Source organism: Mya arenaria, chromosome 9 (genome assembly GCF_026914265.1).
Source record: "Mya arenaria isolate MELC-2E11 chromosome 9, ASM2691426v1".
Lineage (NCBI taxonomy): Eukaryota > Metazoa > Mollusca > Bivalvia > Myida > Myidae > Mya > Mya arenaria.
The window spans coordinates 12,958,516-12,983,050 of record NC_069130.1 but is presented as its reverse complement, the minus strand read 5'-3'; the positions used below and the strand labels follow the sequence as shown (position 1 = coordinate 12,983,050).

General features: G+C 35.5%; 3 protein-coding genes and 1 pseudogene across 4 annotated transcripts; 1 reads left to right on the top strand and 3 right to left on the bottom strand.

The window, feature by feature from the left end:
- Positions 1 to 251: 251 nt before the first annotated feature.
- Positions 252 to 3,861, bottom strand: LOC128203590 (transcription factor kayak-like). The gene is made up of 4 exons (XM_052905078.1): positions 3,839 to 3,861; positions 3,193 to 3,658; positions 1,925 to 2,032; positions 252 to 1,079 (listed from the first exon to the last, which is right to left on the bottom strand). Exons 2-4 carry the CDS (start codon positions 3,652 to 3,654, stop codon positions 921 to 923), a joined length of 729 nt encoding a protein of 242 aa, XP_052761038.1. The 5' UTR covers positions 3,655 to 3,658; positions 3,839 to 3,861; the 3' UTR covers positions 252 to 920.
- Positions 3,862 to 8,605: 4,744 nt separating this feature from the next.
- LOC128203589 (uncharacterized) lies at positions 8,606 to 18,875 on the bottom strand. Of its 2 annotated transcripts, none has more exons than XM_052905077.1 (4): positions 18,797 to 18,875; positions 17,131 to 17,583; positions 11,312 to 11,419; positions 8,606 to 9,656 (listed from the first exon to the last, which is right to left on the bottom strand). In XM_052905077.1, the coding sequence occupies exons 2-4, from the start codon at positions 17,518 to 17,520 to the stop codon at positions 9,489 to 9,491; spliced, it is 666 nt and encodes a 221-aa protein (XP_052761037.1). In that variant the 5' UTR covers positions 17,521 to 17,583; positions 18,797 to 18,875; the 3' UTR covers positions 8,606 to 9,488. The 2 variants fall into 2 exon arrangements, with proteins under 2 accessions (XP_052761037.1, XP_052761036.1); XM_052905076.1 differs by lacking the exon at positions 18,797 to 18,875 and adding an exon at positions 17,710 to 17,765.
- On the top strand, positions 12,567 to 16,601 carry LOC128203588 (uncharacterized). The gene is given in 6 exon segments (XM_052905075.1): positions 12,567 to 12,664; positions 14,012 to 14,167; positions 14,569 to 14,728; positions 15,073 to 15,181; positions 15,563 to 15,756; positions 16,001 to 16,601. Coding segments are annotated over 5 exon segments (840 nt in total). The 5' UTR covers positions 12,567 to 12,664; positions 14,012 to 14,040; the 3' UTR covers positions 16,251 to 16,601.
- Positions 18,876 to 20,593: 1,718 nt separating the features above from the next.
- Positions 20,594 to 23,525, bottom strand: LOC128245567 (activating transcription factor 3-like; annotated as a pseudogene).
- Positions 23,526 to 24,535: the final 1,010 nt, after the last annotated feature.

Here is a 24,535-nt window from a genome sequence, read left to right as displayed (position 1 = left end):
TCTATTTTTTCGCCAGCAGTCATATATAACTGGTTTCCATGCATTGTCACAAGAATTGCCTCGTTCCAAGAAAAAAATCAAAAAGTTGTCAAAACGTTCAATCTGTGAGAGTGCAGCTTTAAAATATCAGTAAGCAAATGTTGGTCGTTTATATAAAAAATAACACTTTATGGTGTGTATTTTTTTATTTTATTTTGAAAAAGTGTAACAACAATACATAAATAAGCGCGTTTGTATAATTTTGCGTTAACAAAGTAGAAATAATGCCAGTTTTAAATACTTTCAAATGATATGGCGAACATATCTGTGCGTTAACAAAGTAGAAATGATGCCGATTTTAAATACATGTGTACTAACAAATGATATGGCGAATATATATTCAACATTCTCAACATGCCGTTTCTTTTCTTAACAATACATAGTAATTTGATTTTATATGTTAATTTGGAAATAAATTTGACTAAGTTAATGACTAATTCATTCATCATGTAATCACTAAAAGGCTGGGCAGGTCAACATTATAAAACATTTTGTATATTTCAGTTTCGAAACGTTTATAAATGTTTGTTTACTTATTTCACAACCATAATACACAGGTAAGGTAGGTCGTCGGGATATAAATATATATATATGTTCAGTATTCATTTGAAGTAGAGTGTGTTTGAATATCCTTTTTTCACTGACTGAAACCGTCGCCATTTTGTCTACACGAATTTCCTGAATACCGACGTATCTCAAAAGATGAGAAAAATAGGTAAAAAGCAGATGACTGGTGTATGTCGGGACATCGAAAACAATATCTTTTTTGTAACTCCCGAATGCAATTTCAGGGAAAACCGTGAAGACGTGTTCCTGTCATCAGCTGCTTCGAGGTAAAATGTTGACATCTGTTTCTAATAATAGTTGACAGCGTTCACATGTCAAGCGTTCGAAGTTGAAGCATAGAAAAGCGCGGGAAACTGTAGCGGGCAGACGGCCATGTGTTTATCAAGCGCCTGGCGGAATTCGTCCCTTTCTTTTCGTACCTGCGCCAGTTCGTACCTCAAATCTGTCTGAATGCTTTCTAGTCTATGACACTCCTGAAAACATGGAAATTATTTCATAAGATATAGGCGAAAACAAATACAAATCCATGTATATTATTATGCAATGGGTATTTTATGTGTACATTGTTATAATTAGTATCAATTACTTCATGGACATGTCACGTGATATCATAACCTACTGTATGCCTGTGATTTTATTTTTATATGTATTTAAAGTGATAAAACAAATACATTCATACATATATATATATTCTAATCTTTGTTCAATTAATAGTTTGTTCCATTTTTTGGACACGATAAGGTGAACTATAAATTCGTACACAATTTACAAGCAACAGAATGAATAATAAAGTTACTCTCATTTTATGAGCACGCCTTAACATGCATCGTGTAACATGCATGCTCTGATAAGCAGACAATAGAAACTTAATCGACACGACACACCTTTGAATTTGAGTACTATTTAAATTAAGGATTGATTTGGGTTTTCCATGAATGAACATTTCGCTTCAACGTGATTTCCAACAATACAAACACCAGTCCTATTTCATGGAAGCATTCCGATAATATCGAAAACAGAAAAGGTTTTTGTTCAAAACTGGTTCATTGTCATGTCGATTTATGTTGCTATTTAAAATATGTTTGATGTTAAGGCTTTTTTACCGCATAAAAATCCAACACATTAATTTAGCCCTACGGTTTTTAAGAAGCAGTACTTCGAGGTCAATAACGCTACAGTCAAAGCAGATGAAATGCGAAAATAAATGAACATTCTTTTATAAAGTCAATGTTTTATTGTAAGTACCGGTAATACCAAAATGTATATTAATAATTAATTAGAAAAAAAACAAAATTTATTGATTGTTTATCAAATTTACCTTTTGTAATGTGTGGGCTCTGTCTTTCTGTTTGTCCCTGAAGCGGCGCGCGGCCATTCTATTCTGCACGCGCCGTTTTACCACACGCTCTTCCTCTTCTGGTGTAAGCTGTAACAGCATCCGGGTTAGTTAAAGAGGATGCATTTGTATTGGATAGACATTAAATGTTATTTGTCGTATAAGAAGTTAACATCGAATTTTCCGCTTACTCTATGAAAGATAGGAGTTCAAATGGTTTACATTTTGCTTATAATTCTGACGAACTTATTTTACATTTTAATATATGTTTTAACATGTCGAACCATTTTAAATTGATTTCAAATACTTTATGATTTTCCACGTTTCTACGAGAAACACTCGTAAAAATATTCAAAAAATACCAATCCGGAAACGACTGACATACGGAATTCACATATTAAGACTAGAAAATGGGAAATATCGAATTTTTCGTTTTGTATTTGTTGTCATAATTATGTATAGATGAATTGTATAATATAGGTCAAAACTGTTCGTAAGTCGACAGTTGATGTGTGTTTTGGGTTTATTAATAAAGATTGTTGATATTGCAAAATTCTCAAAGAAAAAATGATTCCAAAACATAACGTCTAATTATAGACTATGTACAATATCTGAATCGCAAATAATGAATTAATGGTGGTTAATTAATTTTGCTCCATTTGACAGAAATACTATTCGGAAATCCTCGGTTATTTCCCATTGAAAACAACCTCTGATGTATGCCGGTACAGCATTAGAAGTAGTTCGTAAAAGTTCAAGTTATAATTTGAGTTAATTGTAACGTGCGACGTCAAAGACGCAACAAATCCATTCAGGGAAAAGCCTACTTGACCATAAAGCGGTCCACTGGTCTTTATATACAGTAAATTCTCAATCCACACGGAGCCCGGGCTTTGATTATTGCAGATTACCGAACAAATACATCAACGTTCTATGAACGTACTTCCGTCTATAACGGAATGTTATACTATGAATACACATCCGCCTACAGCCTTCAGAATTTAGCGTTTTAACTTGTATTTTATGTTCACTAAGTTCAAATCGATTGTCAGTGAAGTGTACTATTGCATAAATAATTAAAATTCCCCATAGTAAAATCATCCGGTTTAACTGCTGTAGTGAACTCACTACGCGATCTACATCAGCGTAGTTTAATACAGAGAATTCTGACATAATCAGGCGGTCATATACATCCGAGGTTGTTTTCGATGGAAAATTGCTGAGGTGTTCCGAATGACACAAATGCATACCACATCTTCCGGTGGGGGACTAAATGTCACTTTCAATTCCTGCTTTCCCTCTTTTAACCGTTTTGTCTGAATTGAATATTTCAGTTCCTCTTTAATAAACGGCGTCAATCCGTTTTCTTGAAGCTGGCGTCGCGAGACGTCATCAGCGTCCTCACTGTTCGAATCTGACAAAATGACGTCAGAGTTATAACTTGTATTTGTATATCCACATGCACCATTAGAATTTAAGTATTTTCCGTCACTGTTCACAGAACTTGCATCAGATCTAATGTCAGTTGCGTTAATTGTGCTGCAATGTCCAACATTATCTGACGTTGAATAGTCACTGTTTTCATCTGACTCTGAAATATCAAATAATCCGCTAACAACGGTGGGTACCACTGACGGAACAACCTGCGTATGCTGTTCTTCCATTGTAACGTAAACGTTTATTTTGGAATTCTGCCGTTTGTACTGCATCATTGAGCTGAAAGAAAACAGCTGTAAAATTAGACATGAGCAATTGTTTTTCTAAATATCAAAATATAACTACTTAAGAAATGAGGCCCAACCGGTACGTTTTATTATAATTCTTCTTATTCTTATTCTTATTATAATTTGTATTATTATTATTAAAAAAATATATTATAATTACTGATTAACTTACTAATATGATGAATAAGAACGTGCTTCTTAGACTGTGTATTTACCTTCGAGACGTTGATGAAATAACGAGGACCTATTTCACAATTACATGTACTTGAAACGTCCTTCTTTTTACAGGTCAATTGGCTATTTATATCGGATCACGATATCGATGACATTGAGTAAGGGGACAAAACTCAAAATAGTATCATACCTGATATATATCGGAGTTACTTACCTTAAATATGAAATAATATTGTCTAAACGAAAAATCGAAAACATGGACGATTGAACGGCCAATAATTTTTGTTATGAACTGGAGACACGAGTTATGCCATGTACTGTATTTCATCCCTTTTTATGTATTAGCTACACGTTTACAGGTATAAGTTCACGTACAAGGCGTGTAGCTACAGGTATAAGTTCACGTACAATGCGTGTAGCTACAGGTATAAGTTCACGTACATGGCGTTTAGCTACAGGTATAAGTTCACGTAAACGGCGTGTAGCTACAGGTATAAGTTCACGTAAACGGCGTGTAGCTACAGGTATCAGTTCACGTACAAGGCGTGTAGCTACAGGTATAAGTTCACGTACAAGGCGTGTAGCTACAGGTATAAGTTCACGTACAATGCGTGTAGCTACAGGTATAAGTTCACGTACATGGCGTGTAGCTACAGGTATAAGTTCACGTAAACGGCGTGTAGCTACAGGTATAAGTTCACGTACCTTCCTGTAGCTACAGGTATAAGTTCACGTACAATGCGTGTAGCTACATTGATAAGTTCACGTACAAGGCGTGTAGCTACAGGTATCAGTTCACGTACAAGGCGTGTAGCTGCAGGTATCAGTTCACGTAAACGGCGTGTAGCTACAGGTATCAGTTCACGTAAACGGCGTGTAGCTACAGGTATCAGTTCACGTAAACGGCGTGTAGCTGCTACAGGTATCAGTTTACGTACAAGGCGTGTAGCTACAGGTATCAGTTCACGTACACGTCGTGAAGCTACAGTTATCAATTCACGTACACGTCGTGTAGCTACAGGTATCAGTTCACGTACACGTCGTGTAGCTACAGGTATCAGTTCACGTACAAGGCGTGTAGCTACAGGTTATCAGTTCACGTAAACGACGTGTAGCTACAGGTATAAGTTCACGGACACGGCGAGTAGCTACATAAATAAGTTCACGGCAAGGCGTGTAGCTACAGGAATAAGTTCACTTACATGGCGTGTAGCTACAGGAATACGTTCACTTACACGGCGTGTAGCTACAGGTAAAAGTTCACTTACATGGCGTGTAGCTACATGAATAAGTTCATGTCAAGGCGTGTAGCTACAGGTATCAGTTCACTTACATGGCGTGTAGCTACCTGAATAAGTTCACGTCAAGGCGTGAAGCTACAGGAATAAGTTCACTTACATGGCGTGTAGCTACAGGAATACGTTCACTTACTTGGCGTGTAGCTACAGGTATAAGTTCACTTACTTGGCGTGTAGTTACAGGAATAAGTTCACTTACTCGGCGTGTAGCTACAGGTATAAGTTCACGTAAACGGCGTGTAGCTACAGGTATAAGTTCACGTAAACGGCGTGTAGATACAGGTATCAGTTCACGTACAAGGCGTGTAGCTACAGGTATAAGTTCACGTACTTGGCGTGTAGCTACAGGAATAAGTTCACATATATGGCTTGTAGCTACAGGTATAAGTTCACGTACACGGCGTTTAGCTACAGGAATAAGTTCACGTCAAGGCGTGTAGCTACAGGTATAAGTTCACGTACACGGAGTGTAGCTACAGGTATAAGTTCACGTACTCGGCGTGTAGCAACAGGTTCAAGTTCACGTACACGGCGTGTAGCTACAGGTATAAGTTCACGTACATGGAGTGTAGCTACAGGTATAAGTTCACGTACACGGCGTGGAGCTACAGGTATAAGTTCACGTACACGGCGTGTAGCTACAGGTATAAGTTCACGTACACGGAGTGTAGCTACAGGTATAAGTTCACGGACACGGCGTGTAGCTACAGGTATAAGTTCACTTACACGGCGTGTAGCAACAGGTTCAAGTTCACGTACACGGCGTGTAGCTACAGGTATGAGTTCATGTACACGGAGTGTAGCTACAGGTATAAGTTCACGCACACGGCGTGTAGCTTCAGGTATAAGTTCACGTACAATGCGTGTAGCTACAGGTATAAGTTCACGTAAACGGCGTGTAGCTACAGGTATAAGTTCACGTACACCGTGTGTAGCTACAGGTATAAGTTCACGTACATTGCGGGTAGCTACATGCATCAGTTCACGTACACGTCGTGTAGCTACAGTTATGAGTTCACGTACACGGCGTGTAGCTACAGGAATAAGTTCACTTACATGGCGTGTAGATACTGGTATAAGTTCACGTACACGGCGTGTAGCTAAAGGTATAAGTTGACGTACACGGCGTTCAGCTACAGGTATAAGTTCACTTACACGGCGTGTAGCAACAGGTTCAAGTTCACGTATACGGCGTGTAGCTACAGGTATCAGTTCACGCACACGGCGTGTAGCTTCAGGTATAAGTTCACGTACAATGCGTGTAGCTACAGGTATATGTTCACGTAAACGGCGTGTAGCTACAGGTATAAGTTCACGTACACCGTGTGTAGCTACAGGTATAAGTTCACGTACATTGCGGGTAGCTACAGGCATCAGTTCACGTACACGTCGTGTAGCTACAGTTATGAGTTCACGTACACGGCGTGTAGCTACAGGAATAAGTTCACTTACATGGCGTGTAGATACTAGTATAAGTTCACGTACACGGCGTTCAGCTACAGGTATAAGTTGACGTACACGGCGTTCAGCTACAGGTATAAGTTCACGTACACGGCGTGTAGCTTCAGGAATAAGTTCTCTTACATGGCGTGTAGCTACTGCACGGCGTGTAGCTACAGGTATAAGTTCACTTAAACCGCGTGTAGCTACAGGTATAGGTTCACGTTCACGGCGTGTAGTTATAGGTATAAGTTCACGTACACAGCGTGTAGCTACAGGTATAAGTTCACGTACACGGCGTGTAGCTATAGGAATAAGTTCGCGTTAAGGCGTGTAGCTACAGGTATAAGTTCACGTAAACCGCGTACGTGTAGCTACAGGTATAGGTTCATGTTCACGGCGTGTAGCTACAGGTATCAGTTTACGTACACGCAGTATATCTGCAGGTTTACACGTCGTGTAACTACAGGTATAAGATCACCGTACGTCAACTGCCCGATAAAATATGACAATACATATGTAAATTTACCAAAACTAGATTCTATTTTGTTCACTTTTTTGTTTCGATACATTGTCCATAGCTTAAATATATCAAACTGGATTCCCATATCCCATTAAAATTAAATTTACCAAAACTGAATCCCTTCTAGTCAGTTAAGTCAACTGTACAGTACATTAACACCTGCTTTCACTGCCTAGAAAAAAAACTAAAAAACTAAAACTAAAACTAGATCCCATATAGTAATTCAATGCCCATATGTTGCAATTAACCAAAACTGAAACCCTTATACATGTATATATATAGTCAGTTTAGTTAACTATTCATTTCAATATGCGTTCACTGCCTAGCCTAGAGATGTCGAAACTGGATCCACTATTGAGTAATGTTATACACATTAAATGCATTTAACCCAAATAAACTGAATCCCTTTAAGTCGATGTATTATGACTTTACATTTGTTCAAAACTTTACCCCATATAGTACGAAAAATGTTTTACCAAAACTTTGACCACTTCTTTTTACCGAGTATTCAACAAATTAGTCATTTTACGGCATTATCGGATTTTGAATCCTCTCCGTCATTTATTGGCGAAAAGGCGTTTCCAATAAACCTCCGATGTGAAGAAAAACACATGTACCAAAGGTCTCCAAAACTATCGCTTACATCATTTCCGGTAAAAGTCTAAGTCTAGATTAAACCCGGGATTATGTTAAGCAAGGGAAAAATTAGATCTCAACAAAATATCCTGGGAAAAATACAACTGAGCGGATTATAAATAACTCCGGACTAGATCGAATAACTCCGGACTAGCTCAAATAACTCCGGACTAGCTCAAATAACTTCGGACTAGCTCAAATAGCTCCGGACTAGGTGAAATAACTCCGGACTAGCTCAAATAACTCCGGACTAGGTCAAATAACTCCGGACTAGCTCGAATAACTCCGGACTAGCTCAAATAACTTCGGACTAGCTCGAATAACTCCGGACTAGCTCAAATAACTCCGCACTAGCTCAAATAACTCCGGACTAGCTCAAATAACTCCGCACTAGCTCAAATAACTCCGGACTAGCTCTAATAACTCCGCACTAGCTCAAATAACTCCGGACTAGCTCAAACAACTCCGCACTAGCTCAAATAACTCCGGACTAGCTCAAATAACTCCGCACTAGCTCAAATAACTCCGGACTAGCTCAAATAACTCCGGACTAGGTCAAATAAATCTGGACTAGGTCAAATATTATCCACGGAATTGTTCGAGAAATTATATACGGATATATAGACAGACAAATACATAGATAGATTTAGATAGATAGATTTATTCGCGCATATATAATTATGTCATACATATATTAACAAACCAAATATCACATATAGTTATATCACACAATGTTTAACAAAGAGTTAGGGATGATATGTATACTAAATTACAACATTAAAAACTATTTTGGACACACACGTTACTGAAAAACTCAAAACTGTAACTACACAGGATAAACCATTAAAGTTATTCAACTTATTTTCAATGAGTTCCTCATGAAAAATATAAATATATGCCAAGTTCTTAGATGTTGGCTGTTTAAGTAAGGTTTTCTTATACAATTAAAATAAAATACTTTGACTAGTTAAAGTATGATTAAGTGTCTGAGATTAAAATTCCTCTTAAAAATGTAACATTACTGACTGTAAAACGGTATGACACTATATTTGACAAAAATTGTTCACTACTATGCAAGCTAAAAATCGAAATGAATCACAATTAATAAAATGTTCTAATTTTGCACACTTCATACCATCAATGAGATGTGATTTTACTTCAACTTCAAAAGTATTCTTATTTTTCAATTCTTTTAACTTTTGATGAAAACTGTTCAAGTGCTGGATTTCTTGATAAAAGCAAGTATTTAAACTTAAACTGTCAGTCTGTGGCACTTTAAAATTGCCAGCACTATGTATACTGTTGTAGAAATGTGCGGATGACACAACAGGTTTGCGACGTGATATATACGATACATGGTCAGCAGGTGACCCGACATGGGATATACGGGGCACAGGGAGCCATATTCGGGTTCGAGCGATAAGATTTCCTTTGATCCGTATTTCCAATATCGGGTCACCTACTAACCCCGTAACTTATAATATTCAAATCGAAATTAATTTTCTACTAATTAAAATACATTCAAAATTAGAAAGTTTTATATCTACGGAAAAAGTGAGTGGCTAAAAAGCTTATTGTTTTGATCTCTTGACATTTAATTCCCCGGGATTATAATAATTATGATTTCCGCCAATGTTGGTTGCAAATCCCGGATATGATTATAATTATGATCTCCTAGGGTTTTTAGTTTTCCTATTCTGATATGATCTCCGGAAAGGTGAACATCAAGAAAATTCAATCTGTTTCTGTGTTCACATGTTGTCAAGAGTTTCAGGTTGACGCATGGAAATAATGGAAAACTGTAGTGGGCAGATGGCCATGTGTTGATCAAACGCCTGGCGGAATTCGTCCCTTTCCTTTCGCGCCTGCGCCAGTTCGTACCTCAACTCCGTCTGAGTGCTTTGTAGTCGACTACACTCCTGAAAACATGGAAATGAGAACGATGCAAGACGTATACATGTAAATGTTAATGTTTATTTATACGCTATGTACAATTAATGTCTTAAATCTTTCAATTATTATTAATTTAATCACCGACATATTTACCATGTATGTGTGGCACATAGGTGCCGCCTCATTTAAATAATTAAATTAGTAGGCGTGCCATTTTTCGCATTGTATCGAGTGTTACATAGATCCCACCACGTTCGTGATCATAAGTGCATTTTGTTAAAACATATATATGTATATATATATATTTCTAAGAATAGATCTTTTCGTGATTTTAAGTACAAAATCATGAGATGTACAAAAACTGACATTGGATACAAGAATCTAATACAAAAAGAATGGAATGTTATTATTAAGTTACTATCATATTAAACACATGCATGCCATGATAAGCTCTCTATGAAATCTGAATATGCACGACACACATTCTATTTAGAGAAATATTTGAATTGATAAAATATTTATTTTTATCGTGATTTGTTTTACAAATTTTACAAACACCCCCTACTTCCTGTGGTTTTATTCTGAACGCATTCAAATAATACCAAATAGGCAAAAGATGCTTTAAACTAGAAATGTGTCCATAGGACACGGATGCCCCCACTTTGATTTTTTGTCACAGAAAATAAGCCATAATGATTATTCAGGATAATCTGCACATATAGGATAAGTTGAGTTGAGTTGGGTTTTACGGCATCGCAAGACTGTATAGGTTATATGGCGCCATTCAGGCAGGAAAAAACTTGTTGGATCCACATCTCATTTACATCGAGATGATATATTTTAAGTATTGTTGGGAAATAAAGGGCCCTAACTCCTAAATGATTAAAGCGATTTCCATGGCTATCGAACTTGATCAAGATATTATGGTCACAATCATGTATGTAAAGTTTGGTGAGGATTGGGCACATACTTTTCAAGAATTAGATTGGAAACATATATTTTTGAAGTATATTGGCAAAAAGGGCCGTAACTCCTAAATGACTAAAGCGATTTCCATGACTATCGAACTTGATCAAGATATTATGGTCACAAACATGTGTTTAAAGTTTGGTGAGGATTGGACAAACGGTTTTCAAGAATTAGATCGGAAACATATTTTTGAAGTATTTTTGGCAAAAAAGGGCCGTAACTCCTAAATGACATTAAGCGATTTCCATGACTATCGAACTTGATCAAGATATTATGGTCACAAACATGTGTTTAAAGTTTGGTGAGGATTGGACAAACGGTTTTCAAGAATTAGATCGGAAACAATCTTCGGGACGTACGTACGTACAGACAGACAGACAGACAGACGTACGTACGTACGGACAAGGGCAACCCTATATGCCGCCACTTTGTGGGGGCATAAAAACGGTTCTTTGTCACATAAAGATACTTTTCTGCTTGAATAATGTTACTTCTTAAATTGCTTATTCTTTTCTTCCGCATAAAAATACACACATTTAGCCCTGCGGTCATAAGTTCAAGTAGCGTTTCCCTTGATGTTAATGACGCTACATTCAAAGCAGAAGTAATGCGAAATAAAATTATCATTCTTTTATAAAAGCACTATTTTTGAAAGCTATAACAAATATATGTTTAATCTAAAAATAATGAATTTTATGCTTTTCATGTTTACCTTCTGCAAATTGTGGTCTCTGTCTTTCTGTTTGTCCCGGAAGCGGCGCGCGGCCATTCTGTTCTGCACGCGCCGTTTTCCCCCACGCTCTTCCTCTTCCGGTGTAAGCTGTAACAAAGTCCGGGTTAGTTAAAGAGAATGCATAGGTAGAAATGTAACGTTTTTTAGCCTTTACGAAGTTTTATGTCGAATTGCGGCCTCCTCTGTGAAAGCGTTCAAATTTAGCTTCTTAATTCCAAGGCACACATTTTAGTTGAATGCATATATTAAAGCTGCACTCTCACAGATTGACCATTTTTACAACTTTTTTTTTGTCTTGGAAAGAGCAAAGTTTTGCGTAAATATCTTCAAAACAATGATATAAGATTGCTGACAAAAATCAGGTCGTAGATTTTCATATTTCCGTTCTTAAACAAACAACTGCATAAGGGGTTAAAGGGAGCTTTATTACATGAACTAAACTATTGCTCCAAACTACAGAAGCGCGCGAACAATACATATATCAAGCACAGGCAAAATATAATATGGCAAACAATTACATAATATGATAAGCGCATTACAATATGAACAAACATATAAACACTCAATAATTAAAATTGCATCTGTTGATAAAATATAAACTAATCGTCATACCCATAAGGGGAAGAAAACTAAAAGAAATAGGATTGTAACTATAAATTGGGAATGGGTGGGAGGGTAATTTAAACATATGGCAAGTGTCCAGTCTGATAAGCGCGCATGTAATAACTAGCATGGAGCGAGGAATTGGCTCCCAGAAAAACCCATTAGAGGTCACATGACCAGAAGGTGTGAAAAAAGGGGGCGCCAGCAGTAGTTTGTCTAAATACAATTAAGTAGCTTAATTAAACGAAAATTAATGTTTTATGGCCTAAACCAAAAAAATGCATAAAACATCAATTTTTGAACTTAAATATAAAAATCTGCGATCTAATTTTTTGTCAGCAATCTTATTTGACTGGATTCAATGGATTTTCGCAAAAATTGGCTCGTTCCAAGACAGAAAAATTAATAAGTTGTCAAACGTTCCATCTGTGAGAGTGCAGCTTTAAAACGAATCGATGGATATGTTGACGTCACGCAATTAACTTTTTTTTTCAATAAAATTGCGTATTCTGTCTTTTGCATAAGTTTCAGGTAGGATATGTATAGCAAATATTTGTGTTTAGCCTTTTTACACATTATTTCCCTTATACGTGCGCTTCTTGCTGTAATCTCCCCTTGTTTGACATTGCTACTGCCCTAATATTTCGCATAAACATGTAGGTCAAATTTCTAGCGGGAGTTTATTGACTTTAATCAAGGAATTTGGCTGAATTTATGGATAAAATGAAGGTAAGTGAATGTTTTCATATCTATACAACAGGGGAATTAACATTGTAAACCGACTTTGATAGTTTCTTATTGCTAAAATAGCAAAACAAATTTAAACCGGAAGTTTAAATGGCGGAAAATGTCAACTGTCAACACTGGTGTCCGATTTCTATTAGTTTAATCATGTAATAGACCTTCATAATTAATGAAGAAATCATGTGTAGCCAATAATCGTCAGCAAGTACCATCCCGTACGAGTTATTTGACCCTGATTTAGCTGATGAGCTTGAAATTGTTGACCAACTCTACTTTGGAAATGTTGACATTGTTGATCTTTCTGACACGGAAGTCGCAGGCAATGATTTTGTGTCCTACAATGCTGTCGACATTGAGGATGATAATGATTCTGATGATGACAATGCTGATGTGTGTAATCATCTGCAAAGTCCTTCTGCCGATGAGTGTGTTTTTGATGAGTTTGATAAATATGTCCGTGTGTGGCTGTTCCCGTCATAAAATTTCAAATGGTTCACTGTCAGCATAATTCAGAAACAACTTGTACAGTAGTGCAAAACATCAGAAGAAGTGCAGGGACAAGCTCCAACATGATTATTTTCTGTTCGGCAAAGTAGTTTGTAGAGACGCATGGCAATAAGAATAGGCAGCCAAAACATGCTTTAACAATAGAAGATATACAAAATGTAAAACAAAAATTGATTTTGTACGGAAAGCATAATGGCGTACCACTACCTGGACGTCAGGCGAACTATCGCAAAGAAAAATATTTATTGTTGCCATCTGATAAAACAAAAGCTGATATTTATGATGAGTACAGCAAAGCAGCAGTTGAATCTGATAAGAGACAACTATCTTTGACAGAATTTAGGAAAATATGACAAGAACTGTGTCCCTACCTTCTGGTAATGAAGCCTGCCACAGATTTATGTGCTAAGTGCCGAAACATGTTTTTGAAATTTCAAAGGGAGGAAAATTAACTGAAGAGGAAAAGCAAGAAAATAAGAATCATACAATGCACATATAGAGAAAGTGAAATGTCAAAGGGACTATAACAGAAGTAATTGTGAAATGACAAAAGAGTTCTTTAATGGCCTTCCTTAAGATCACAAAGTAAGAGGTATTTTGCAGGGGTGTATAGAAACAACCTCAATACATGATAATGACCGAAAGCCAATATTTCTTTTAAAAATATGAAAATTCACAATACTTGATTAATTTAGTATTAGCTTGTACTATAGGTCACTTACATTGTTATTTGTGTATATATATAATATCCTGTATAAGTGTGAAAAAATGTTAATTCATCAATATTGTGTTATATCTGTGTTTATAAATCTTCCAATATTTCAGGACAAGCAGAATCAGCAACTGGTGACACCATGGTGCATTACAGTTTTGATTATTCCCAGCAGGTGTTGTATCCGCACTATGCCCAACAGGTCGGAAAACTCTTCTTCAAAACACCTAGAAAATGTGGATGCTTTGGAGTCTGCTGTGAATCTTCAGGTGAGATATTTTTGTAATGTTTAACTGTGTAAATGGGCATTAGCTGCTGTTTTAATGCATTCAATTTAAAACTTTATGACATTTTTGCAGTAAAAACAGGAAAATGATGCAACAAATTTATATTGGTATAAAAAAATAAAATATAAATAATAAATTGAAAAAAAGTTAAACACCTTAAGTCCATTGTGCTACCATAATGCTAGGAAGGCAAATGATCGTATAACGTTTGATAAAAAATATAAGGTTACTTCTGGGTGAACATTTTCACTGAAATTTATCATATTAAAACAAGCAAAACATTCATTTTCTTTCAGTTGATGTTGCACAAGTGTAACTTGTTTAACCTAAGTTGTAAACAAAGCTCCCCATTGGTTAAACATATTTACTGTTACTTTATTTAGGAACTCAGATTTTGTATCTTCTGGATGAGTCTGTCGGGAAAAGTGTTGGCAAAGGGGCAAACAGTGTTGTATCCATGTTACATCATCATTTCACCCATCTGGCCTATGGGGAGAAGAGAGACAACTGCGTAGTGCAAAATAAAAACAATACCGTGATTGGGTAATTATTTATTTCATCTATTGTTTACAATATTTGATCATTGTTTTATCTCCATTATCATTTTTCTTAGTAAAGATATAACGATGATCAAGTATTGTCAAAAAGCCTGTCGGAGACTGCAGATAATCGACTGCATTATATCTGATTTGAATGTCTCCATGATAGTGTTGTTTTTTTATGTTGCATTTTTATGCTTTGAATATATTTTAAGAAAAGGACATTCTTGAACCAAGTTTTATATGCTGATAAATTTTACTTCTTTATTGATATATGGTTACAGTCCTTTAGGACTTAAATGGGAGTTACATATATATAATAAAGTATAAATTACTGATATATTTCAGATATGGTATGTGGAGGGTCATGAGAGGGCTGCACAAGGAGATAGAATTCAGCTTGATGGAGGCAGGCCACACCAAATTCAGTCCCGACTGGCACTTCTGCTTATGGAAGGTTATATGCCTTGCCTTTTTCAGTTTTTTTTCTGAGCACCTGATTAGTAATTCCGGATTCTTTGAAAATTTAATTACAATCATTATAAGTGAACACTCCCCAACATGCAATTTATTTAATTCTGGTTACATATAAATTACAACAAAACTTAGCAGAGCTTTTTAACAACAAAATTAAATGGTTTGTCATCAGCTTGTTTTTTGACAATAATTAACTGGTAACTAATTATGATAGACATATTTTAGGCTGTTTGGTTTAAACTTAATTATATACACAAGGAATGAATGCAAAATATAGACATAAATAATATATGCATATATAAAGGTTATAAGCATATATACAGTTTGAATTTATTTTTAAACCTACGTCTACTGTTTGCAGGTCAAATGGCGAGCATCGAATGGTGAAACATTGGAAGAAGTGGCGGACACTGTTCGAAAGTCATTTTGGGGTGGATACAATATTCCCCATCTTGTCAATGACCCAGCTAAGCCGGTGACCTTTTAAAATTGGACCTAATTCTTTAGGACTTTGTTCAAGCCTATTCCAGGGCTGACCAAATATCACCATTTTAGGTAAAAACACCTTCATGATCTTCAGCTTTGAAGATACAAAATCAGTTCCTGAGCTTAAAATGTTTTTGATCATTTAAGGTAATAGATGATAGAAAGTATTAGAAATTTATTTGGTTACAGTTTTTTTTAAATTGCTGTGTATTCATTATAAAAGCTACATGAATATTCATGTACCATTTATACAAACTGTGCATTTGTTCAAAATTACACTCATTACTATTTTGCGTATAAACTTGTTTTTCAGGATCACTAGTAGCCACCCAGGGACAGTGTTTGTGAGAGAATATGCTGACAATCAAGAGGTTGCCATAGAAATTACAAGACCACAAAGACAGCCTATCCCCAGCAGTGACATGCCGGAACGGATTGATATTCAGGAGCTTGATGCAAAAAGGTCTTGGTACCTGTTTGAGGAGATTGCTCCTCTTTGCAACAACAGCCCAGCATGTACCAAACCAACAGTTCCAAAACCATCCAGTGGTGTTAGGCTATAGTGTTGTGACATGTTTATACATTGATTGTAAATGTTGGACTTGTCAGATTATTGTTTAACAGTTAATTGAAGTTGTAGTGACTATTTTATCTATATTTTTTATTTAAACTTCATAGATATTGTGATAGTCGTCAACTAATTATTTTAGTGAAATAAACGTGCTTCGCATTGTAGTAAAAGTTTGCCTTTTACCAAACTGATGCCCTTGTTCCGAACTTGAGAATTGATATGTTAAATAATAATTTTTATCACAAGTGCACATTTTGTTCATCATGTTTAAAATCTCCTTCATTTCTTTATTAACTAGAATATTATTGAGATGCTTGAAACACTTGTTACTTTAATGACATGCATTTTGCCCTATATATCTTAAATAATTAATGACTAGAAACTGATTTTTAATAGAAAACAACAACATTGTTTTCTTTCAATAAATTATTGTAAGAAAAAAAAACATTGCCATGGCAACCATGCTTGTATTCCATTGCCACCAGAGGGTTACAATTGAAACATTTTAAGTTTAATATACTAACATATAGTTGCAGTAAAAGTTTGCCTTTCATCAAAATGTTAAATGATCAATTTCATTATAAGTACTTGTTTAAAGCTGCACTCTCACAGATTGAACGTTTTGACAACTTTTATTATTCTTTGTATATATATATAAAAACACGGGAAATACGGATTTTCGATGTGAATGTACTATACAAGTTAGAACTATTGTAAGCTGGTATTTATTGTGTTGTTTCGTAATATTTTTCAAATCCCTCAGGGAACAGAAGTTACTGAAACAATATTTAAATCAACAATAATGAATTAATGGTGGTGGTAAATTTTGCTTCAACTGACACACGAAAGTTTGTTGAAATACTCGTACATACCACATCTTCCGGTGGGTGACTAAATTGCACTTTCAATTCCTGCTTTCCCTCTTTTAACCGTTTTGTCTGAATGGAATATTTCAATTCCTCTTTTATAAACGGTGTCAACCCGTTTTCTAGAAGCTGGCGTCGCGAGACGTCATCAACGTCATCACTGTCGGAATCTGACACAACTACGTCAGAGGTATAACTTGTATTTGTATATCCACATGCACCATTAAAATTTAAATGTGAGTATTCCCCGACACTGTTCACTGTTGTGCTGATATGTCCAACATTATCTGACGTAAAATAGTCCGTGTTTTCATCTGACTCCGAATTGTCAAATAATCCGCTAACAACGGTTGGTACCACTGACGGAACAACCTGCGCGTCTTTATCTTCCTCCATGGTAGTTTAAACGTCTATTCTGGATATCTGACGTTTATACAGCGTCTTTCAGCTGGATCTAGGCTGTAAATATAAACATGAGAAATGTTCTTGCCGAATCATATTTTCGAAAGAAGAATATCAGACTGTATTTTTTAAGAATTAAAGCGCGTCTTTGTTTCGAATCATCATCATTATTATTATTATTACCATTATTATTTATGTATTCCTTTTCTTATTTTTTTTTATTATCAAAATGTTCCCTCTATCGGCATTGAATTATTTGAACTGTTAATTTTAACGTGGATGGATGCCTTTTATACACGACGTAAACCGCGAAAGTGGTGGGATTCCCAGCGAACTCTTAGTATAAGTTATCTTTATAGCTAGTACTATTATTAGTACATGTATTACAGGTGCGGTAATTTAAAGTGGCACTCCTATTCAAAATCAATACATACACATGTATAACATATACCAATTTGGCTGATAAATCTTTAACTACTTACTAAATAATGCATTTATGAAAAATATTTATTACTGATAACAAGACTGTAAGCGTGTATTTAACAGCAGAAAGTGCAAAAATATTAAATGATTGGTGAATGCTAAAAGATATACTGTGGTCTACTATAGTCTTATAAGGAAGAAATACCGTGTTTGATGCTCATTTCCTTCAAATTAAACTAGGTATCCTTCATAAGATCAATTGTTTTCGACATTTATTCATCCTTTTAGAATATTAAAGCTATATTATTAAATGTGGTATGTCTATTTTCGGAGTAAGAGTGCATCTTTAATGTTACACTTAGATTATAACATTATTTTTTAGCCAATGATATTGCCTATCATTATCGTACACGAGAGCGATGATGCTATGCATACATCATAGATTTTTCATTGTCTTACTTCTGATGAATGGGAATGATTGTCTATCGGCCTCCCAATAAGTTTCACGCAAAATTGATAAGACATGTAAAATGTGCACGTGTACTATCACAATACAACCGTTTTGACAACTTATGGTTGATCTGGAAAAACCTGTACAATATTTTTTGCCCTGGAATGAGATAGTTTTGCTTTTGCTTTAATGTCTGGAAAGCAGTGATGCAAAATTGCTGACAAAAGATTAGATTGCAGTTTTTTCATATTATTGTTCGAAAAATGATATTTTATGGCTTATGGCTTAAAGCATTACTAACGCTTTATGAAAAGTACGTTTTCAGCAGTTTTCCAAACAATTGAGAAGTGTTCTAATGTGGGTTATACTATATGACTGAATTGAAGACATTCATACCAAAATTCGCTGATTCTGAGAAAAAATCTAAAAAAAAAGTCAAAACTGTTAATCTGTGAGAGTGCTGCTTTAATTAACAGACACGCACGTCATAATTTGGTTCCCGCCTGCTGAACACACGTTTTAATCTAAGTCAGTTGGAATATAATACAAGAAAGGCGCGCTCGCTTCGCTAGCTCAACATTTCATAAGATCATCATAAGATATTGCACAATATATTCTAACTATTATTTAAACACCAAGCGCATGTATTATTTTAAGTCTTTCACAGACAACGTTTTACCTACGAAATAAACTCTCCGTATAATGGACGTTTATATAGTGATTGGAACCATTTCACAATCGATTTAAATTGCCAAATGCATGTCCATGTATTTTACTATTAATATTACTATCGATTTAAATAGTTACCTATCAGTTGTGAAATGCAGGTAGTGTAATAAATAACCTTTAATAGACATCATAACGAGACAACTCGTTTTAAGCATACGTAATGCCCGTTGGAGTTAGAAACCTTGGATAGTTAGCGGCAGTAAGCGGTATTTGTGGACCTTTATCAAGAGTTTTCGGGACTCAAAATGGTGGTACGCCGTATTCGTGGACCTTTTCAAGAGTTTTCGGGACTCAAAATGGTGGTATGCCGTATTCGTGGGCCTTTTTCAAGAGTTTTCGGGACTCAAAATGGTGGTATGCCATATTCGTGGGCCTTTATCAAGAGTTTTCGGGACTCAAAATGGTGGTACGCCGTATTTGTGGACCTTTTCAAGAGATTTCGGGACTCTAAATGGTGGTACGCCGTATTTGTGGACCTTTTCAAGAGTTTTCGGGACTCTAAATGGTGGTACGCGGTATTCGTGGGCCTCTTCAAAAGTTTTCGGGACTCAAAAGGGTTGTATGCTGTACACATAACTGATTCACAGACTTAAAATCGTAGAATAGTATTTGTCACACAGAACACAGAATGAAAATGAAGGACGGTGCACAAAACGCAACTACTTAAAATACGCGGACTCAAAATCGTTAATAATGAATTTGTTTCACAGAATTAAGGAAGAAAATGAAGGTCGGTTAAAAAAACGGAAACGGACGTTACACCCTCAACAATCGGAAACCATTGACTGTTGGTGGTCAGTGGGCTTGTCCCCTGTAGAAATCGATATATTGCGAAGACGTACCAACTAAACGGTTTATGATGATTTCCTGCTTTTAAAATCACCAAGGGTAATTTTGATCTATTTAATTGTATGTATGTACATTGTTGAATGTTTGAAGTGAAACAATTTTATGTTCTGTTCTGTTCCTGCTTTAAAATAGGTCATTACCGTATGGGTTCTGAAAGGGCTTACTATACGAATAAGCTCCTAACCCTATTTGTCAGTTGAACTCATAGACCCTATATCTTGGTGCGATCAAGAAAACTAGGTCTGTACGTGATAGTCGAATAGTTGGAACGCAACACAAGTTTAGCTGTTTTGAACGTAATTATAGTGTTTAGGGCTGGGGTCCTGGGTGGGTGGGGGTGGTATTGGTCCTCAGCCATTTTTTAGAACGGGGTGGGTGGAGGTATGATAGTGTTACCCACACCTCAACAACCTCCATAAATAACATGAACATGAATTATATTACATTTCTGGACCACTGACCCCGTTGTACTCGAGCGCTCGTGTGGCATTTTAATACTACTGTTTTAATAAATAAGCAAAATATTCTGCCAAAATGCAAGTGAAGTCAGGAGTTCATAGATGAAGCATAACGTTTATTTCTTCATATAGAAAATAACACTTTGTTGTTTTTTGGTGCTGTATTTTGAACAAATGTAACAATAAATAGATAATAAATAAATACATAAATAAATAAGCGCGCATGTATAATTGTGCGTTTACAAATTTGTAATTATGCTGATTTTAATTAAATACTGACAAATGATATGGCGAATATATATTTCAACAATCTCAGCTTGACGTTTCTTTCCTTAACAATACATAGTCATTTGATAATGTTAATACAGTAAATCGAAATTGATCGTGTGGTTAATAAAAAGCTGAGTACGTCAAAATGATAAAACCTCCTGCATTATCGAACAGTTTCAAATTTTGACCCCAAAGATTTCATGACGAAATTTCTCTTTCGATGTCATGTCTTCATGAAGCTTGCAATCCTTAAAAGAGGCCAAAACACACTACTTTTTGTTTTCGTTTTTTTTTTTTTTTTTTTTTTTTTGCTGCATTCCGGTGACCAAATGTCCTTTCCACACTGACAACCGTGGGAACATATATTGGGGTTTCCTCCTCGAATATATACTTTAAAACGTGTTCCTTTTCACAACTGTTTTGTGGGAAAACACTTTTGTTTTGTTATGAATGCCATTCCAGGAAACTCCATTAAAACGTGTTCCTGTTATCAGCTCCTATGAGGTAAAATGTTGACATCACGATAGTTTAGTCTGTTTCTAAAAATAGTTGACAGTGTTCACATGTTGTCAAGAATTCGAAGTTGACGCATGGAAATGCGCGGGAAACTGTAGCGGGCAGACGGCCATGTGTTGATCAAGCGTCTGGCGGAGTTCGTCCCTTTCCTTTCGTACCTGCGCCAGTTCGTACCTTAACTCCGTCTGAATGCTTTGTAGGCGATGACACTCCTAAAACACATGAAAATGATAACGATGTAAGGTTTCTACATAAACATATTGATGTGTATATATATTTTTATATAATGGACATTTAATGTCTAAAATGTTACAATAATAAAATAAATCACCAACATATCCTTGATTTTATGTGATTGATCTTGTTAAAACAAATAAATATTTTTTATTTACTTTTTTGTACTTATAAATATTTAGTTCCATTTTAAGGACGGAACGAGATATACAAAAACTGTTGACACAATTAACAAGCAATCGATAAAAACATAATGCAATATTATCAAGTTTCTCTCATTAACACGCTTTTGCTGATAGGCAGACAATGACAAATAAATGGACACACCACACCTTTGATTTAATTTACTGTTTTGTTTTGTATTTCCTAATGTGAACAATTCGCTTCAACGAGATTTTCAAAAAATACAACATGCCTTCATGGTTTTCTTTTGAAAGCATTCCAAAATATCGAAAAAATGAATGTGTTTTTTTTCAAAATCTGGTTAATTGTCCTGTAAAGATACTATTCAATTTAGATAATGTTGCTGCTTGAATATCTGTGTTGTTAAAGCTCTTCTGCTGCATCAAACACAAAGCTCTTCTGCTGCATCAAACACAAAGCTCCTCTACTGCATCAAATACACACATTTAACCCTGTGATCGTAAGTTTAAATAGCAATATCACGAAGCAAAATTAAAAGTATTTTACAAAGCCAAGATTGTTGCAAGTAATACCAAATAGATATTGATACTATTGTTTAACTTTTTTTTTCAAATTTACCTTCTGCAAAGTGTGGGCTCTGTCTTTTTGTTTGTCCCGGAAGCGGCGCGCGGCCATTCTATTCTGCACGCGCCGTTTTTCTACACGCTCTTCCTCTTCCGGTGTAAGCTGTAACAAAATCCGGGTTAATTTAAGAGAAGGCATTTTATTGGGAAATAAATTTAATCCTTTAAGATGTTTATGTCCAATTTGCCGCTTCCTCCATTAAAGATACTTCAAATTGTTTACACATTAGCTTATTAATACCAAACAACATGACAAATCGATCAATATTATTACCATCCTAACTTGATTCCAAATACGTTTTGAGCGTCTTCGCTTCCAAGAACCCTTGCAAAAAGATTGATAAAATTCCCAACCGGAAACTTCTGTCATACGGTATTTAAAATAGAACATGGGAAATAGCGAACTTTCTTTATGTATTGTTTGTCACACGTATAAATGAGAATGTACACTATTAGTCAAACTAGTTGTACGTCAAGAGATTTTGTTTTGTTTTTGATTGTCAAAGATTTTTGATATGTTGAAACAATAATTGAATCGCAAATTATCAATTAATGGTTGCGGTAAATTTTGCTTAAAATAACGTTGAATTACGTACCACATCTTCCGGTGGAGGGCTAAATTCCACTTTCAATTCCTGCTTTCCCTCTTTTAAACCGTTTTGTCTGAATGGAATATTTCAGTTCCTCTTTTATAAACGGCGTCAACCCGTTTTCTAGAAGCTGGCGTCGCGAGACGTCATTTACGTCATCACTGTCGGAATCTGACACAATGATGTCAGAGGAAAAACTTGTATTTGTATATCCATATGCGCCAATAGAATCTAAATGTGAGTATTTCCCGACACTTTTCACAGAACTTGCATCAGATCTAATGTCACTTGCGTTTATTGTGCTACAATGTCCAACATTATCTGACGTTGAATAGTCAATAAATCCATCATTATTGTCAAATAAGCAGCTAACAACGGTTGGTACCACTGACGGAACAACTTGCGCGTGTTTATTGTCCTCCATAGTAACGTAAACGTTTATTTTTGAATTCTGCCGTTTATATTGCATGGTTGACCTGAAAAAAATCAGAAATTCGTTCAAACGAAATGCGCCTTCTTTGAAAATGTAGATTTTTCAAAAATAAGACGTACACCTATCTATTTCATTTGCTATTTTTATAAATTATTATTATTATTATAGTTAAAAAATAAAATCATATGTGTACATATATTTGTGTGTTCTCGTTATAACATAACAGACATCTGTATCTCGTTCTAATTAATCATGTGTATCGGTTTATAAACATGGGATATCCAGTATTTATTGAATTATATTAGTAACCCCAGCGTGTTATGTGTCAGTAATTTGTATTTTTTGATAATTTAGTGAATTATTTAACCATCTTTACATTTGTAAAACGCTACGTACCATTAACGTTGATGAAATGAAGCGAACTTATTTCACAATCTATTTAAATAGAATTTACGCCGCCGATGATTGTGTAATAAGTTATTTATAGCTGTTGTGCAATAACTATTTATAGGCAAATTTAATACAAGTGACAAATCGTAACAATTCGGCCATCTCCGGCGGCAAGCTTCGAGATAGACAATCGTAACAACTCGGCCATCTCCGGTAAGCTTCGAGATAGACCATATCTTGATACTAGCCGAGGAATTCCGATTGACAAGTGATAACTTGATTCCAGCACGGACCTATAAACCACGTCTGTGGTTCCAACAAACGTATTTTTGACGTATTAAACGTATTTGAACGAATGTTACATGTCTGATTTTCCGATAAGACAAACAAATGACAATAATTATAAAAACAAAATAATGTATCAAATATATGCAGGCCCGTAGCTGTCGATGGGGAAGTGTATCAAAGGGAAATAAGTCGATTTCTTCTATATATGTGTTCCATCAATAGTTGCATCCCGTACTACTTAATTGATGAAACTATTTCATTCGTAAGCGGGTAACTTGAAACGAAAACATGGCCGACTACTTCGATCCGTCGTTGTGACATTGTTCATTATTTCACATAACTAAGATTATTACTGAAGTTATTCAAATAGATTTGATATTAAGGTTAATCCCCGAGAAAGAGGCGGATGACGCATTTTAGTCAATTTAAAAACAATCAAAAACATAGATTATTTGTATAGTTAGACATTATTTTGATACAAGCTTTTTTGTCGGTTGTTTTTAAGCACGGCACGCGTTTAACTGATCACTTCGCATGGAAATGTACATGTTTTTTTTTTCATTCTGTACACGTATATAAAACCGCTTAATAGGTAAAACAACAAAACATTA

What these genes read in the sequence shown, in the direction of transcription:
- LOC128203590 (XM_052905078.1), bottom strand. Translation starts at nt 3,654, where the DNA reads ATGATGCAGTACAAACGGCAGAATTCCAAAATAAACGTTTACGTTACA. An exon ending in GTCCCCCACCGGAAGATGTG is followed by an intron (nt 2,033 to 3,192) that starts GTATGCATTTGT and finishes ATGCTGTTACAG; the next exon opens with CTTACACCAGAAGAGGAAGA. An exon ending in GAGCCCACACATTACAAAAG is followed by an intron (nt 1,080 to 1,924) that starts GTAAATTTGATA and finishes CCATGTTTTCAG; the next exon opens with GAGTGTCATAGACTAGAAAG.
- LOC128203589 (XM_052905077.1), bottom strand. Translation starts at nt 17,520, where the DNA reads ATGGAGGAAGATAAAGACGCGCAGGTTGTTCCGTCAGTGGTACCAACC. An exon ending in GTCACCCACCGGAAGATGTG is followed by an intron (nt 11,420 to 17,130) that starts GTATGTACGAGT and finishes ACTTTGTTACAG; the next exon opens with CTTACACCGGAAGAGGAAGA. An exon ending in GAGACCACAATTTGCAGAAG is followed by an intron (nt 9,657 to 11,311) that starts GTAAACATGAAA and finishes CCATGTTTTCAG; the next exon opens with GAGTGTAGTCGACTACAAAG.